This window comes from Lampetra fluviatilis, chromosome 4 (genome assembly GCF_964198595.1).
Source record: "Lampetra fluviatilis chromosome 4, kcLamFluv1.1, whole genome shotgun sequence".
Lineage (NCBI taxonomy): Eukaryota > Metazoa > Chordata > Hyperoartia > Petromyzontiformes > Petromyzontidae > Lampetra > Lampetra fluviatilis.
Window position 1 is genome coordinate 31108654 of NC_136278.1, and position 14967 is coordinate 31123620.

A 14967-nucleotide genomic window follows, 5' to 3' on the forward strand; every position below is an offset into this window, starting at 1 on the left:
TCCGACGAGCAGCAGTAAGGGCACTTTGTCTCAAGCGCTGGCTCTGAAACAGTGGTGGAATTCCACATTCCCATGGCGAGGATGAAACGTGTCAACTTCCTGCAAAGCGGTCATTGTTTCAGAGTGTAACAATGACGCATCAAATCATGCATTATTGTGGATTATTAAACTCATGTGTAAAATCAGGCCTGTAGGAATCAGATTATTTATTACGATCCCTAGTTGTATGAAATGGGTTTACGTGATCCCTGCAGCTGATTAAGAGGTTGCTACATGAAGCATACCAATTAGAAAACAGTCAATTTCTGAATCGTAGTGCAAGGGCCGTGAATCGTTGCACCTCTGCTATCAATCCCGAACGGGCGGACGGACGACGACGACCCGCGTCGGGCGATGATAATTATCGCAACTGCAGAATTTCCAGCATGCAAGATCTGCTTGCACCAACCGCGACGAAATGGACACCGCGAATCCGTCGTTCTGCGTTGGGGAACGTCAAAGTAAACGCTCCGACCTATCGGGACTTCACGGCCACGACACCAGCCAACGGCTGTTGTTCACGCCACTCACGGCCAATTTAACGGATCGCCCCCCGCGAAACGAACACCGCCACTCTTCTCCCGAGCGCTCTCATGCACCACAAATCACGCAGGACAACCGCATGGGCTCGAGGTGGCTAGCTTCTCACCACAGTGGAAGTGAAAGCGAGCGGCCGTACACTCCATCAGAGCCACCGCCGCCACCGCGACCGGCCATCCCGCAGGAGAGGTCACAGTTTGCTTACGGCCACGCGATTCGGCACGTCAGAAGCTAGGCAGGGTTTTGCTTGGCTCGTGCTTAGAGAGATTTCCTGGGAATGCCAGATGTTGTCAGTGTTGGGCTTCGATTGTTGAGACTCTGCGAGGCTTACCTGGTTAATTAAAGGGCATTGTGAGCATTAGTATTAGAGTTTTTACTGTGGCTGGTGGGACCTGTATAGAAGCATTTATTTATCCAGAGAAAACCTTACTGTGGAATGGATGTTTGGCGATTTCCTCTGTGATGTGGAATTGCAACCAGGTATCCAACGAAAGCGCAAGAATACTAAGAGATAATTACACAAACGTCCGCACAGACAGGTTCACAAACCGCAATCACTGTTACCGCCACCTAGCAGCCCAAACGGTTGGGGAGTTTCACAAATCTGCGAGATCCAGGATCCCTCGCCTCCTAAGCGCTGGATCGCTGGTGAGCGTCGTAGCAAACAAGAAATCTGCCATGTACAAAACAAGCATGGCCACGCTGGGTGATTGGATGAGCGAGTGGGCGAGTGGGCAAGTGAGCAGCAAGTGAGGCAGCAGGAGAACAAGCCCAACGATGAGCAGGAAGACAAATCAGCGAGGAGGCGAATAAACTGGGTGACCGGGTAAAAGAGAAAGCAATGAATGAACCAGTAAGTGGGCAAATAAGGGGGTAAGCGGATGACACAGCACGTAAATAAAGCAGGTAAACAAGCAGAGGATGAACAAACGGGAGATTCGGTGAAGTGGCAGAGAAGTGGGCGAGCGGGCGAACGAGTCGGAGAACAGATAAATTGGCGAGCGGGCAAGTCAGCGGGGATGAGAACCATAAACTATTTTTAACGATAAACTATCTTTAATTTACCATGTAAGGCCCACTGAGCTATATAGCTCTTTTGCAGAAGTGACCTGGCCACAAATCACAGCTCAACGAAGTGGCCATACCACGTGGAAATGTAGAGCATCTGAATACTCTAAACCGCGCGTTTCTAAAAGTGGAGGGTAAAACCCGAGGACCTGGAGAAAAAGCCACGGGAACACGAGGAGAGAGGGAGAGATGCGCAAACTCCAAATGTACAGCAGGCGTCAGGGTCTGGATCGAACCCATGACCTCCTGCACACCAGGCGAGGCAGTCAACATATTCGCCACCGTAAAGAATATGGGGGGGTGAGCAGCGGGGCCTCACCTGCAGGCTGGGGTGGCTGTCGAGGTCGAGCAGTGTCTTCACCACCTGCAGGTGGCCCTTGTTGACGGCGATGTGCAGCGGTGTCTGACGCCGCTTGTTGCGAGCGTTGAGGTCGGCGCCGCCGCGCTGCAGCGCCTCCATGACGGCGCCCTCGTCCCCGAAGGCCGCGTGGTGGACGGCGCGGTCCCCGTCTTTATCCTGCCCGCGCCAGGATAGGGGAGCCGCGGACGAGAGAGGCGCCAATCCGCGGTCAGGTGACGTAAACCGGCGGCGCGCACGTGAAGCGCCGGTGGCGTTAAAAAAAAAAAATAAGAACTCCGCCATCTCAAAGAGGTCTGAAGCCGCCGGCACTGCTAGGAACTTGGGTTCAAGTCCAGGGTTTTATAAGCCCGCGATTAAACAGAGTTCTGAAGTGTGGCGGGTCACCTTGATCGCACGTGAAAAAGCCACCAAATAAAATTTGGTTCAGGACTTAATTTGCAAAAATTTCTGCTGTGAAAATGTAACATGTTGGTTTGAATGTTCACGTGACAAATATTACTAAGCGTGACAAGGAATTCGGGATCTTAAGATGTAGCTCTGTGATATCCACTTCCCATGGGTCATTCTGAAACACGATGACGGGTTTACGCTGCCTGGCGAGTGATCATAATAATAACAACTCCATAAGGTGGACTTGAGTCACTGATGCCATCAACGACATAAGCCGTGATGATCTTTTGACCTTTGGTTGTGAACACGTATGTATGTTGAACTTTTTTTCACCATACGTAGCCAACCGTGCTTTTTCGGAGGTTTTCCGCCATAACGCAAAGCTGGGTGTCAAAATAGCCGGCATAACTTTTTAATCTCTCGTGGTTGATTTTGTTGGTTCTTCCTGCTCTCCGTGCGCCATGCTTTATTTTTTTTATTGTAATAATAATTATCATGTTAGCATTCTCACCCAAAAACGAAATCGATCTGGGGGCACTTGAATTGCTAAGCCGCGTGTGCCAAGTCGTGTGGCAATTCAATGACATAGAAAGTTTCCTCAGATGGACTTATTGATGGGACAGACGGACGGACGCACGCACACGACGATTCCCAGGCACGGCAATAAGTAGCCGCCTTAAAAAAAAAACTCGCCCCGGCGCGGTCATTCACAGAATCCCAACGACTGTGAACGAGGAGGAGGTTGGATTTCATTTTTAACGGCCGCCAACGTTAATTAAATACGGCCCACAGGCAAGCAAGCGCGCGCTCACGCACGTGCGGCGGTGGGGCCGGCTCCGAGTCGTACATCACGGTGCGCCCCATGAGAAATCAGCTTCCCCCCGAAATGCGGAACCTTCATTGTTCGTTAGCCAAACTCCGCTCCCGTCCGTGCGGGTAATCCCATCACTCACGTTAATCAGGGCGCCGGGGCGGGCGGCCGGATCGGGCGGCCGGGCCTTCCCCGTAATTCCCGGCATAATTTGCTGACGTTGAGAGGCCGCGTGCCTTAATACGGCTGTAATAGCAGATCATTAGCATAATGGCCACAGCGGTGTCACGGGGAGCCGTCCTCCCCGAGCCGCGTCGCACAGCGGGGTTAGCGGGCGACCGGCGTCCCGGGCTTCTGACGCCTTCGCAAGGGCAAATTTAGCGCCTCGTCCCCCTCTCTCCTTCTTCTTCTTCTCCATCAGCGATTTTCTCCCGTGAAGGAGATGGGGGCGGGGAACGGTGGCAGGGGAGGGGAGGGGAGACACGGTGCTCCGACAGCGCCATTCAGAATTTAACGCGCTCCGAGGCGGGCGATGGCTCCCTCGCGCTTAATAATGACGAAAACACACATCAGGGTAATGTAGAGTCCAGCTGCCTAGAGTCATTATTATGAGAACTTGTGGTGTAATGCTAACATCGAACCGACAGCGCTTTAATAGAGTTCCATATGAATGATACGCGCTGTTATCAAGTCAGCAGACGGCAGTGTCTGTCGTGTGCTCGTGAACCACGGAGATCTGCAAAAACGAACCACGCTGCTACATTACACAAAATCCCAATTACAACCCTTTAATGACTTTAATTACACAGACTACTAAGCTGCTAAGTGGGAGCTGTGGTGCAGTGGTTGGCGTACGGCGCTCGGAAGCCCGTGACGCGAGTTGATCCCCGACCACAGCTAACTTTAGTGTTGGATAACATCTCAACCGGTCCACTTTGTCAACCCGTGCTGACCCGCGTGGTGAAGTATGGTCAAAACAACCCCCATGGCGGACACGACAAAGGTAGACCTTCATCGGGCAGTGGATTGACAAACGTTGTTATTCTAAAAAAAAGAACATTACTTAAATATTACACGCATGAGGCACAATGCAACACATTGACATCATCGTGTAGGTGACAGGAGAAATTGTAACGAAACGTCAACTCGCAAATGTTCTACGTCGAGCTCATCAGACACAATGTTAGATACACGAGGAGCGTGTATTTTCACAAGCACTGAGGAAGATCCTTCCAGGGCTCTGGTTCGAAATTCTGTCTGACTATTTCCTGTCATTCAATCATTGCATCTGTCTTTCTATCAACCTGTCTACCTCTCTTTCAGTCTGTTTGTCTGTCTTTCCAGTCTGTGCATCAGTCAACCGGCCAAACTGTCAGCCTGACTGTTTGCCTGTTTGTCTGTCAGACTTTTCCATCCATCCGTCTCTAATGCTCCGCTCGTGCGTGTGTTTTATCATTACTCCCTGTCCAGCGATGACCGCCTCTGGCCTCAGATGCTCTCCGGGAGCCTGGAGAACCCCACCGCCAACGTGGCATCAGCTGTCACCCAACGACATTAAGCAAGAGACGGAGCAGGCGTGAGCAAAATCAAACTAAAAAATATTTTATGAAAAAAAAGGAATCTAAACTGCACGAGCATTCCACTCACGGCCGTGCGATGTCCACGGGGAAGGCGTTTAACGGCCCATGGCACTTCACGTAAGAATCGCTGGCGTGTAGGCGAAATCATTTGACACCGCTCCTTAGCGGCGCGCGGCGTTCACACAGCCCCACAGCGACGGCGGTGAGGGCCTGTGGTGAGGGCCGGCGGTGAAAACCGGCGGGGCCGGGCACCATCGTAAGCAAGCGGGTTTCAGCGGCTGAAGGTTCCCGCTACCTTCAACTCATTTCAGGCTCCTCCTCGGTGCGACCTCGGCAAATGAATGACGGCCGCCGAGCTAATCGGAGGCGACGGGAAGTGCGATTAATTCGCGCTGGCTAATCGTGTGTGTATAAGTGCGTGGACACCAGGCAGCTGCAATGCAGCCGCATGCTCGGGATTTGGCGAGCGCTTTTGTTGGACGGATGCGTGCGCAGCCGACCGAACGGCGATTGCAGAGGGAACGAAGCGAGGAGTGGAGCGGGCGACCAAGGACTAAGTGCAGAACGTGCGGCCCGCTGGGTAAGCGGCGATCAGTCGACCAGGCGATTTCGATGACTTGTCAAGAATTCGCGGTCAAATATATCATTTAACATCTCATTGTGAATCATCTGGTTTGTTTGTAAGGTTTTGGGTTTTCGGTCTGTTTTGTTTGTACGTTTTTTCCTCGCTCAGTTACCCTACATGTACTCTTTGTGTATAAAGGTGCAGCTCAGCAATCGCTTGCTCACGTCACTCCTGGCTCCCCTCCAGAGGGTATTTTGGTCTACTTTTCCACGCTAGCCAATCGTTATCAAAATAAGGTAAGATTACCCATACTTTACCCCACTAAACACGACCTGCTGTTCAACTAACTGTCATGTACCCATTTATACTGCTCACCATTACACCAAAATAGCGTCCGTTGCGCGCTTATATTTTGGAATAAATCGTAAATAATAAGATTCTCACGCTCGCGATGCCACGTGTGAATAATATCAAGATAATTCTGTTTACCGAGGTGAGAAGTCAAGGAACGACGAATGTCTCATTGCCAAGAAAATGACCCGGGTCACCAACACGGCAAAATAAATTAGGTTACTAAGAAACATCAATGAAGCAAACGGGAAAACGGGGCAATGCGGAACCGAGTTTTGATCCAGGAATTGACGCAATGTCGCAGGGCCAGTGGCTTTCCCATCAGGGCATCAGATCTGCCGGAAAAAAATAATTGCCGCAAGACCGCGTAGAGCCCCAAAGGCAGCGGTGCTGCATGCCTGCCCCGTGTCCTTTCATATTGTTCCGTCCGTGCATTTCCTCGCAAACAGGGCTCCCTTGCAATAGAGATATTGCAGCAATATCAATGGGACTCTCACGCAGCCTCCGATAAACGGACTGATTAATGAACACAAAATCGGAGAGGGGGGGGGGGGAGGAGGAATCCGGGGACGGTATATTGCTTCGCTCGACGGGATTATCGCTCGCCCCAGCCGCCGGCGCGAGTCTCGGTCGGCGATGGAGGGGACCGCGATTTGATGTCAGTGTCCGTTACACGCAGCTCCGTGGGGGCGTCGTGGTGGGCGTGTTACGGTATCCCACCCACCCCCCCGTAACGATTCGATTCATTGCCAGGATTTAGAGTCGAAGTTGAGATTCGATTCGGATAACCGATTACACTTGGCATGTCGTTTGGGGAGTTTTGTCTTCCCGGTAGCCTACGAGCATCATCAGCATGGCCGGCGATCGAGACTAACGACGGAGTGCCGGCCAACGGAGGGGACGTGCCCCGGGTCTCCTTCTGTCCAACACCGATCTCCTTTAGTTCTCAGCGAGGTGCGGTGAAGCAGGGTCAGGTAAGGTGCGGTGAGGAAGGGTGTGCGGTGCGGTAGGGCGAGGTGAGGCAGGGTGAGGTGCGGTGACGCAGGGGCGGCACGACGTTCCCACGGATCTCACCTCGGCCTCCAGGTCCACCTTGTACTTGAGCAGAGCCTTGATGATGTCCACGTGCCCGTTCTGGCTGGCTGCCTGCAGCGCCGTGTGCCCCGCAAACTGCCCGTTGGCCTGCTGTTAGACGCAAAAGGGGGACACGCAACACGACGACGCGCCGTCGGTCAGAACACAACCCGCGGAGCCCCAAAACCTCCCGCCTGGTCAGTCACCTGAAAAAAGATGGACGATGCATCTATTGATCTTTTTTTTATATATATAAACCCTCCAGGTGAAACGTGCTATAAATAAGTAAAAAAACACGGGTGACTTGGGGGAGGCGGAGGGAAGTAGTAAAAAGAAAAAATGCAAAAAAAAAATTCTGCAAAATCTGCACAAGTTTGAGAGGCTCGCAAGTTACTGTCGCCACTATCAGATGTTTACGGTGGCCAAGAGGCAAATCTGTCGCGTGCCGAGTCGAGCAGTATTTCACGTCCGCGTATGGAATTTTCAGCTCTGACCTCAGCCCCGCTGGAACGCTTTCAAGAGTCTGTCGCCACAGACATATTTTATATTGCGCCGTTTCTAATCGCTTCATCAGGGTGTACGTGTGAACACCCGGAACAAAAATTGCAATTAAATATACTTTGCAAAAAACCCAGGCGGCAGTGATACACGTTCAAAAATATTTGGGAGGAGTGTTTTTTTTGGGGGGGAGGGGGGTGGTTTACAATATCGATAAATGAAGGCTGCTTGGCCCAAAATAATAATTAAAAAAAATTCCCTTTCAGATCACCCCTTTTGTTGGGGGCGGTAACACACGTGCCCTCACCCCTGCCGCTCGGCAGTTTCAGCTGGGAGGCCAAGCTCCATCCCTTCTGGTACGGGGACTCAACGGAGCAGCGCGCAAACTCCCCTTTCTCCTCCGTAGCTTCGCTCCGCTGCGTGCCATACAGCGATTTAGCAACACGGTCCGACCAACCTCGGAACCCCCCCCACCCGTGCCCCAAGCAAGTAACCTTTCCAATGACACGTTACGTACCGGCGGCGCTCATTCATCAAACGAGATCAGCGTATTGGCACCTGCGCTGGCAACATAAGCCTTGCCCCCCCCCCCCACCTCCTGTGATCTGTTTATTTATTTCCTTTAACCCCCACGGAACACTGTGGGGGCCCCTCTGCTCGCGTTGTTTCAACGCAATCGATTGCGGGCACCCGCGCTCACCGCGCGCGCGTTACCCGCTACGGCTGCGGATCCGTCTCCCGCGTCGCTCGCACTCCGAACCCTCTCGACGGATAGCTGGGCCCCCGGAGCTGCGCCGAGTCGGCCGGACTTCTCCCACAACTTGGCATCATGATGGATAAGTCGGGTTTTGTTATAAAAAAAAAAGGTGGCATCTTAATTTTCCCGAGTTACTCAAAGTATCGCCGTCAGTCGGCCCAGGTCACGACCCTGACTGTGAAAATTAAACATTCCCACCGCCTACCGATGAAAAAGTTGACTGACTGACATATTTTCTACTCGGCCTGAATTCTGACGCTGGAAACCTGGCCAGCCCGAGAAGCATCATCGTCCGGGAGGATTCGGGCTCGTGCCCAAATTGGCAGCCGGCTCAAATTGTCTCAACACAAGAAACCCGGGGCGTCGGGGGGGATGAGCGCGTAGTACCACGCACGTCCAGTTTTTCCGCGGTTCGATGAAATGCGGCGTTAGACACGGGGGACGAGCTCGGAGAGCTTGACTCGCAATCGGAGCGGATGCCAGTTGGGTTACAACAATTTCCCCCCCCCCAACCGCTTGTGATTTGACGACTTGTCACGGACCTAGGCACGCGATGTGTGTATGCAAGAGTCGATTCTATTCTTTTGCGCTGCTGTGAAAGCAGCCACCTCAAGTGGCTGGAGGGGGTCAAGGGCACCCGTTAATAAACAACGAATACGAACCGTTCATTCCTATACACGCGAAGCATGTATCGCGAGCTCAAGAACGGATGGTAATCAATCGATGCATCGTTAGAACTACACAACCCGAGTTGCTAGTTAAAATGCTGGGAAGGCGTTGACTCGGCTGAACATCATCATCATCATCCATCAGATAAATCGAGCACCACTTAATTGGAGGTCAACAGTAGGTGTTGGTTCTCTCGCCAGCACCAGCACCTGGCCTTCAACAGAGGGCTGCCCCCACTCTTTCTTGAGCAGACAGGAGCTCCGCTCCGTATGGGACTGCGATTGGTAGGGAAACCTTTTTTCTCACCCAGGGCCAAATATATCCATGTATTTAGGACATCTCGGTCATTGCTATCACTGCAATAGCCCCTCCCTGCGGAGACAGACGTGAATGGGCGCGCTGAAATTTGAAACGCCGAGTGGCTACCAGGTAAAAACTATCCCCTTCCTGCATCCGATTAGCGCGGCTAAGACGCTCGCATTGACGGATGAATATCGTTTGCCGGCTGTTTTCGAAGCACTCGGTCACGTGTAGCTGCGGGTCATATTCAATGAAGTCGGGGGAGGGGACGGGTTGCGGCGGGGTGGGAGCTTTCCCACCCCCTGATAAGTTTAAGTAAAGATGAGAATTTGCGAATTTGCAGACGATCGACCAGTGGGGGGGAGGGGCGGAGGTGCGCTGGGTCAGCATGGAAGAGCGTTTTCTTTTCAGCACGAAGCTGCCGAGGGGCGCGGACGTCAATCTTTGCCCATGGCCCACGAGACGCGGAACACGAGGGGGGGGGGGGGGTAGAGGGGGAAAAATAAAAATGGGAGAAAAAAAAACACAGGCGCAAGGCCACCTTGCAATGACCTAATCTGCCGGCTGTGGCCCGCGAGTTGGGCGTTGAGGATTTGCTGTCCTTATTCATTTAACCGTCAAAACAAATGGCTTTTCTGAAAGGTTTAGGGAAACCTAAAGCTTGTAAAGTTTTTTCACTTTCCTTTTGCTTTCCGTGTGGTTTTTGTGTGCAATATATAAGTGGATATATTCCCTCCTAGTCTCTCGCCGCCCCTCCTCCTCCTCCCCAATTCCTCCGTCCCCGTAGCGCCGTGACAGTGTGTTAAATACAGAGTCCCCCGCGGGCCCCTGGGAAATCATCGGCATGGCCATGAGGACACGCGGCCCCCGTGCGGCGCCGCTGCCACCACCCATCCACCGCCCACCCACCCACCCCCGCCCGCACCACCCCCGTCGCCACGCAGCCCTGCCAGCCAGTGCCCCGCCCCTAACCTCCGCAAGCAAGCGTGAGAGCCAGGCATGCCATCATTCACACCCCCCCACCAACCTCACAAGCGATTCGATTCGTTACCACGATTCAAGGTCGCGATCAGATGCAAGAATCGGTAATTTTTTTGGTGTCGTTTGCCGTCTCGTTTGTAAATTTTGCTTGCTCCATTGTGCAACGTAAACGGATCGTTGGAGAATAATTTCCACAAATTGCGGACAGCAGATTCTTAAATGCATGGACCCATGCGCGCATCACCAACAAATGTACGTACATTGAACTTCTTTCGCACTGTACGTTGCCAACCGTGATAATCGGAGGTGCGGGGAAGGACAACAAACTAAGCAGAAATGGATGAGCGAATGCATAGTTCCATGCCTAATGAGAACCCTTCCACCTTCACAACCCACAGATTCCCCCTGTAGCCTCTTACAGACTCTTGGGCAAGGAGTTGTTAGTAAGCACCTACTAAGGACAGCACGCCCCACGAGGTAGAAAAGTGTATACAGCACCACGTCCAGCCACCTTTGTCTCCACAACGCTGATATTGACACATTCTACCAGCTACTCGTTTAAGGCTGAATTGATCTAGAACAGGTTCGAATATCAGAAAGAACTGATTGTAGCCGTGGCCAGGAATCAATCGCTGGTCGCCGCGTTCTTAGCTGCTCGTTGCAGAGGTTCACGGTTCGAAATCCAACAGACGCACCGAATAATATTGCAAAGTGCAATAACTGTAACAATACACGCTCTGTCTGCTTCACGGTTAACGTTATAGATCCCATTATGTCATTGAAGAGAGTAGGCCGATGTGCCGTGGCGTCAAAGTCCAAATTTGTTAAATTCTAAATTTACACCGCAAATTACTCACTCAAGATTATGCACAACATTCGTCACCCCCAACTGGAAGTATATTGCGCAGGCCACTGTCCACGACCCGACAAGACTGTCACGTTTACAAAGATATTATTTATACGTGTCAATGTATCGATTAAATTCTGACCGATAAGAGTTCCTCCTCACCGGCGTTTTCAGACTTTTCGCGACTGTGTATTTAGCGTCAACATACGATTACGTTTAAGACAAAACTGCAGTTGAGATTCATCAGGAAATTGACGCGGGAATGGAGCGAGGCTGAAAAAATGTTGGCGTAAAACTACCACGTGGCCCGACCCAAAACGCAATACGGATGATCATAATCACGCTTAATTTTTTTGTAGAAGCAGTTTTTGCTGTTGAGTGCAGAAACCCTCAAGGAATCAGAGGGGTCCGTGTGCCCTCTGCTGGATATTTCAGCAACGGTGGCGAATTCGGCCACAGGACTTGCCGGATAAACAAATCAGTGAACCGTGAATAAATCCTCTTCAGTAAATTATATATACGATGAATAAAATAGGAAAAATTTTATCAAACTGTCTCTCCATGGAAAAATGAGCATGGGGGCTCTGAGGTCATGAGGTGCCCCTTTTCATCAATCTGCGCTGACCAGCGTAGTGGTGAAGTACGGTCAAATCGCCCCACACCCACCCCCCCCCCCCCCCAAAGGCTGACACGGCATCAGGAGACCTCCATCCAGCAGTGGATGAACAAACGACTAAAAATAAATTGCACTTTACCGACTCTTGCTATGTGCCCAAGAAGGACCCGATGGCAAAGGGAAAATGTGGAGCTCTAAGCCGCTATCGAAATGAAGTCAACGCTCGGTAATCCGTGGGAGATTACCCAGTTGTGGATTAATCGTGCTTGGAAAAAAATAAAGCAGTTTCAAGTGTGCCGGTTTAGTCATTATCCGCTCCTCACTAGTCAAGGAACTGTAACCGAGTGCTCCAGTGACCACGAACACGTTAGCAAGTAAACCAATAACTTTAAATCACAGTAAAAAATAGACGACGCATTCTACATTCCCACCCTCGTTGTCAAAAGGTGAAATGTGTTTGAAAGCCGGCGCATTGTTCGTATTCCACACGTCGGATTTGCGATCAATTACAATTTCGGCGGGGTGTTTCTAAATGAGGCCAGGTATTGAGCACTTCTCTCAAGCTTTCTCCAAGCCAAGCGACTCTCACCACTCCTCCTTAGCACTCTTTTATCGCTATAACCATGGTGACTGTTCTCGTGAACTTCTCAGCGATTCCTCCTCCCACGTTGAGGACTCGAGTCTATCAGACACTGACCGTTTCGTTTCATCCACCACACTGTTCAGCCACCGCACTGCAGATCGCAACAGCACACTCAGTGACGCACCCACCCATTCACACGCTCACCCCACTAACCCACTCGCCACACTGTAGGTCATCTCACTTCTCATTCTGCTTCTTCCCTAGCGCTGCTTAGCTTTGGAATTCCCTCCCAACGTCTCTTTCCCCCAAGCTCGTATAATAACCTCGCTCAATTCATGAAACGTAGTAACTATTGTTTATTACACATTCAATACTGCTGTTTAGTGCTGCCCGCAAGACATTTTTGGCCTTTTGGGCTGCGCTCAGCCGTATCAAAACAAAAAATCCAGCGGCAGCTGACGGAGAGCGAACGTATTTCTCTCAGAAGAGTCAACACGTCGGTCTCGCCGATCGCTTCGGACAAAGTCGGCACTTCGATATAAATAAGAAAAATTCCTACGGGAGCCGTCGTCACTTCTAAAATGCCAGCAGAGGACAGCCGCTCAGAAAATCGCGCTCTCAGCGCTACGCACGTATCCTCCCGATCAGCGCGATTATCGAACAGCGGCGGGCACGCGCCGCGACAGCGCGTACACGTGCGGTCGCGTCCCTACATGGGTAAGCGCGCGCGCCCCCCCCCTTCATAATGAATGCGAATGCCATTTTACAGCTATTGCACATCCAAGCAAAAATGAGGTGTTTTCCGGGGACGAAGTTAAGGAGACGCAGAGGTGGTGGGGCGGTGGCGGGAAGAAAAATTCAGCAGCTTTGAACATCCTTGCCTTTGCGCTTACCCTCAATGCCCTGTGTGTTAATTATGTGAATACTAAAATATGAACGCAGAAAGCTGACGAGTGCACACCTTGCTCGCTCGACGTGTTTGCGATGGCACATCAAAGGGCGGGCGGCTTGTAAACTGAGCCTTCCCACTGAGCCTCCCGTACTGTGCAACCACGTCAATGCTGTCCGCCTTCACCCATCCCGCACTGACTTACGTGGTGAAGTTTGGTCAAATAACCCACACAACCCACGGAGGCCCTCATCCAGCAGTGGACTGACAAAGGGCTTGCACGTGAACACCACTCATTGCCGTTTACATGTTTGCATTAGGATTCTGACCGCGTATGCTGCTATCCGTCACCTCGTATCACACGTGTCCCATCAAGCCTTCCGAACTCAGGTCACCGCTGGTTTTGAACCATGCGTCGGCAACCTCGCTTACAGGAGCCTACCCTGGGGGAGGGGGGGGGGACGACGACTCCCCTTGCCCACACTGACCCATAGAGAGAGAGAGTGAGAAAGTCCCGCGTGCGATATGCGCCTTACATCAGCGTCGGGTCGAGACAGGATCTCCTCCACCTTGGTCACGTCGCCGTTGGCCGAAGCCTTGACCAGCTCCTCGTTGACGTCTCCAGACACGTGCGTCTCAAACAGCTTCTTGAGCAACTGCGACAGCCGCTCTGCATTGTACGTGTACACACAGACAAAGATCCCCCATGTAGCTTTTAACGAACAGCTGGGGCAAGGGTTGTTGGCGATTCCCAATGAAGGCCAGCACGGCACACGAGGGTGGCAAATACGACGCCCGGCCACGTGACCACCTTTGTCTCCTGAATACTGTTGTTTATATACCACACCAAGTACTCATTTGAGGCTGAGTCGACCTAGGGGAGGCTCAGGACCGATTCAGATAATCGTCACTGGTGTTGGTCGTGAGCGGGAATCGAACTCGGGTCACCGGATTCCTAGTGCAGCATGTGCTAGCCGCGACACCACCGCTCCCCACCCCCCCCCCCACACATGCGTGCACACATACATGCACACGCATGCACACGCACACATGCCGCAAGGGCCTCTTGGCCGGTTGCACACGTCTCACCTTCAAAGAAAAATGTGTCCATGCAAATGGCTTCAACAATCATTCACAACACGTTTAATTATTTAATTACCAATTTACAGCCCCATTCATTAACCGGCTAATTTATGAGCACACTGCGTGTGTAGTAAGCAGTTGTGCAAAATGTATTAAGTGAAAACAAGATCCACTAAAGCCTATTTGCTCGTTGACAAATGACCCCCAGCTCGAAGAAAAATGATACCAAACGTTACAGCGCAACTGCTCGCATCACCATCGCAACACAGGAACTAAATTACCCGTCACCGGGAACACAGGAGGGGCGAGGGAGGTTTTTGTCGGCAACGTCCAAACATTTTTACTAAAAGCAAAAGCACTGCATTAGAGTGCTCACCGGTGCCAGGTGGCCCGTCTAATGGCACGCGTGCCCTTGCGAGTCAAAAATGCACCCCCCCCCCCCCCCCCCCCCGTGTCTGCAAGATGAATTAAACTCCACTTTGATTACCTAGAGGAATCGGCCAGCGTTTTCTGGAGCAACGAACCACGCCTGAGCGGCCCAATTCGATGATTGATGGTCCACCTTTCAATCGTCGTGAAATCCACCGGCCCGGCCACGGCGTTCCTTCTTTGCTAATTAAAAGTGGCGTTTAATTCTCCGTGCCTGCGACGTGTCGGCCAACGCCAGCGATGGGAGCGCGGCGCGCATTGCGTTGCAGCGTTGCAGCGTGCGACACGCGCCGGCCTTTGCGTGGAGGTTAAGCCGGCTGTCGCGTCCGGTGACAACCGTCGACGCGCACAAGGCATATTTCACCGTCCCAAAGTAAACGAAAGGCGCTTGTGGGGCTCCTGTCGCGTGGGTACAACCACGAGCAGCAGACACAACGGCGATTCACCCCCAACCCAGTGAGCGTGAGATGAAGTTCCACAATTCGAGGTTGCCATTCCAGGCATCTAATGCAGCATTGGTTCGTCGATGATAATCC

The 14967-nt window shown here is 52.0% G+C and overlaps 1 protein-coding gene across 2 annotated transcripts in view; it reads right to left on the reverse strand.

Moving 5' to 3' along the window:
* The window catches only part of MIB1 (MIB E3 ubiquitin protein ligase 1), a 74491-nt gene that overhangs the window by 40540 nt on the left and 18984 nt on the right, over window positions 1–14967 (reverse strand). For both annotated transcript variants that reach the window (XM_078855996.1, XM_078855995.1), the window contains exons 9-11: window positions 13456–13589; window positions 6780–6890; window positions 1967–2164 (exon numbers count right to left, since the gene is read on the reverse strand). In XM_078855996.1, coding sequence (XP_078712122.1) covers window positions 1967–2164; window positions 6780–6890; window positions 13456–13589 — 443 coding nt within the window. The remainder of the gene's footprint in view (window positions 1–1966; window positions 2165–6779; window positions 6891–13455; window positions 13590–14967) is intronic.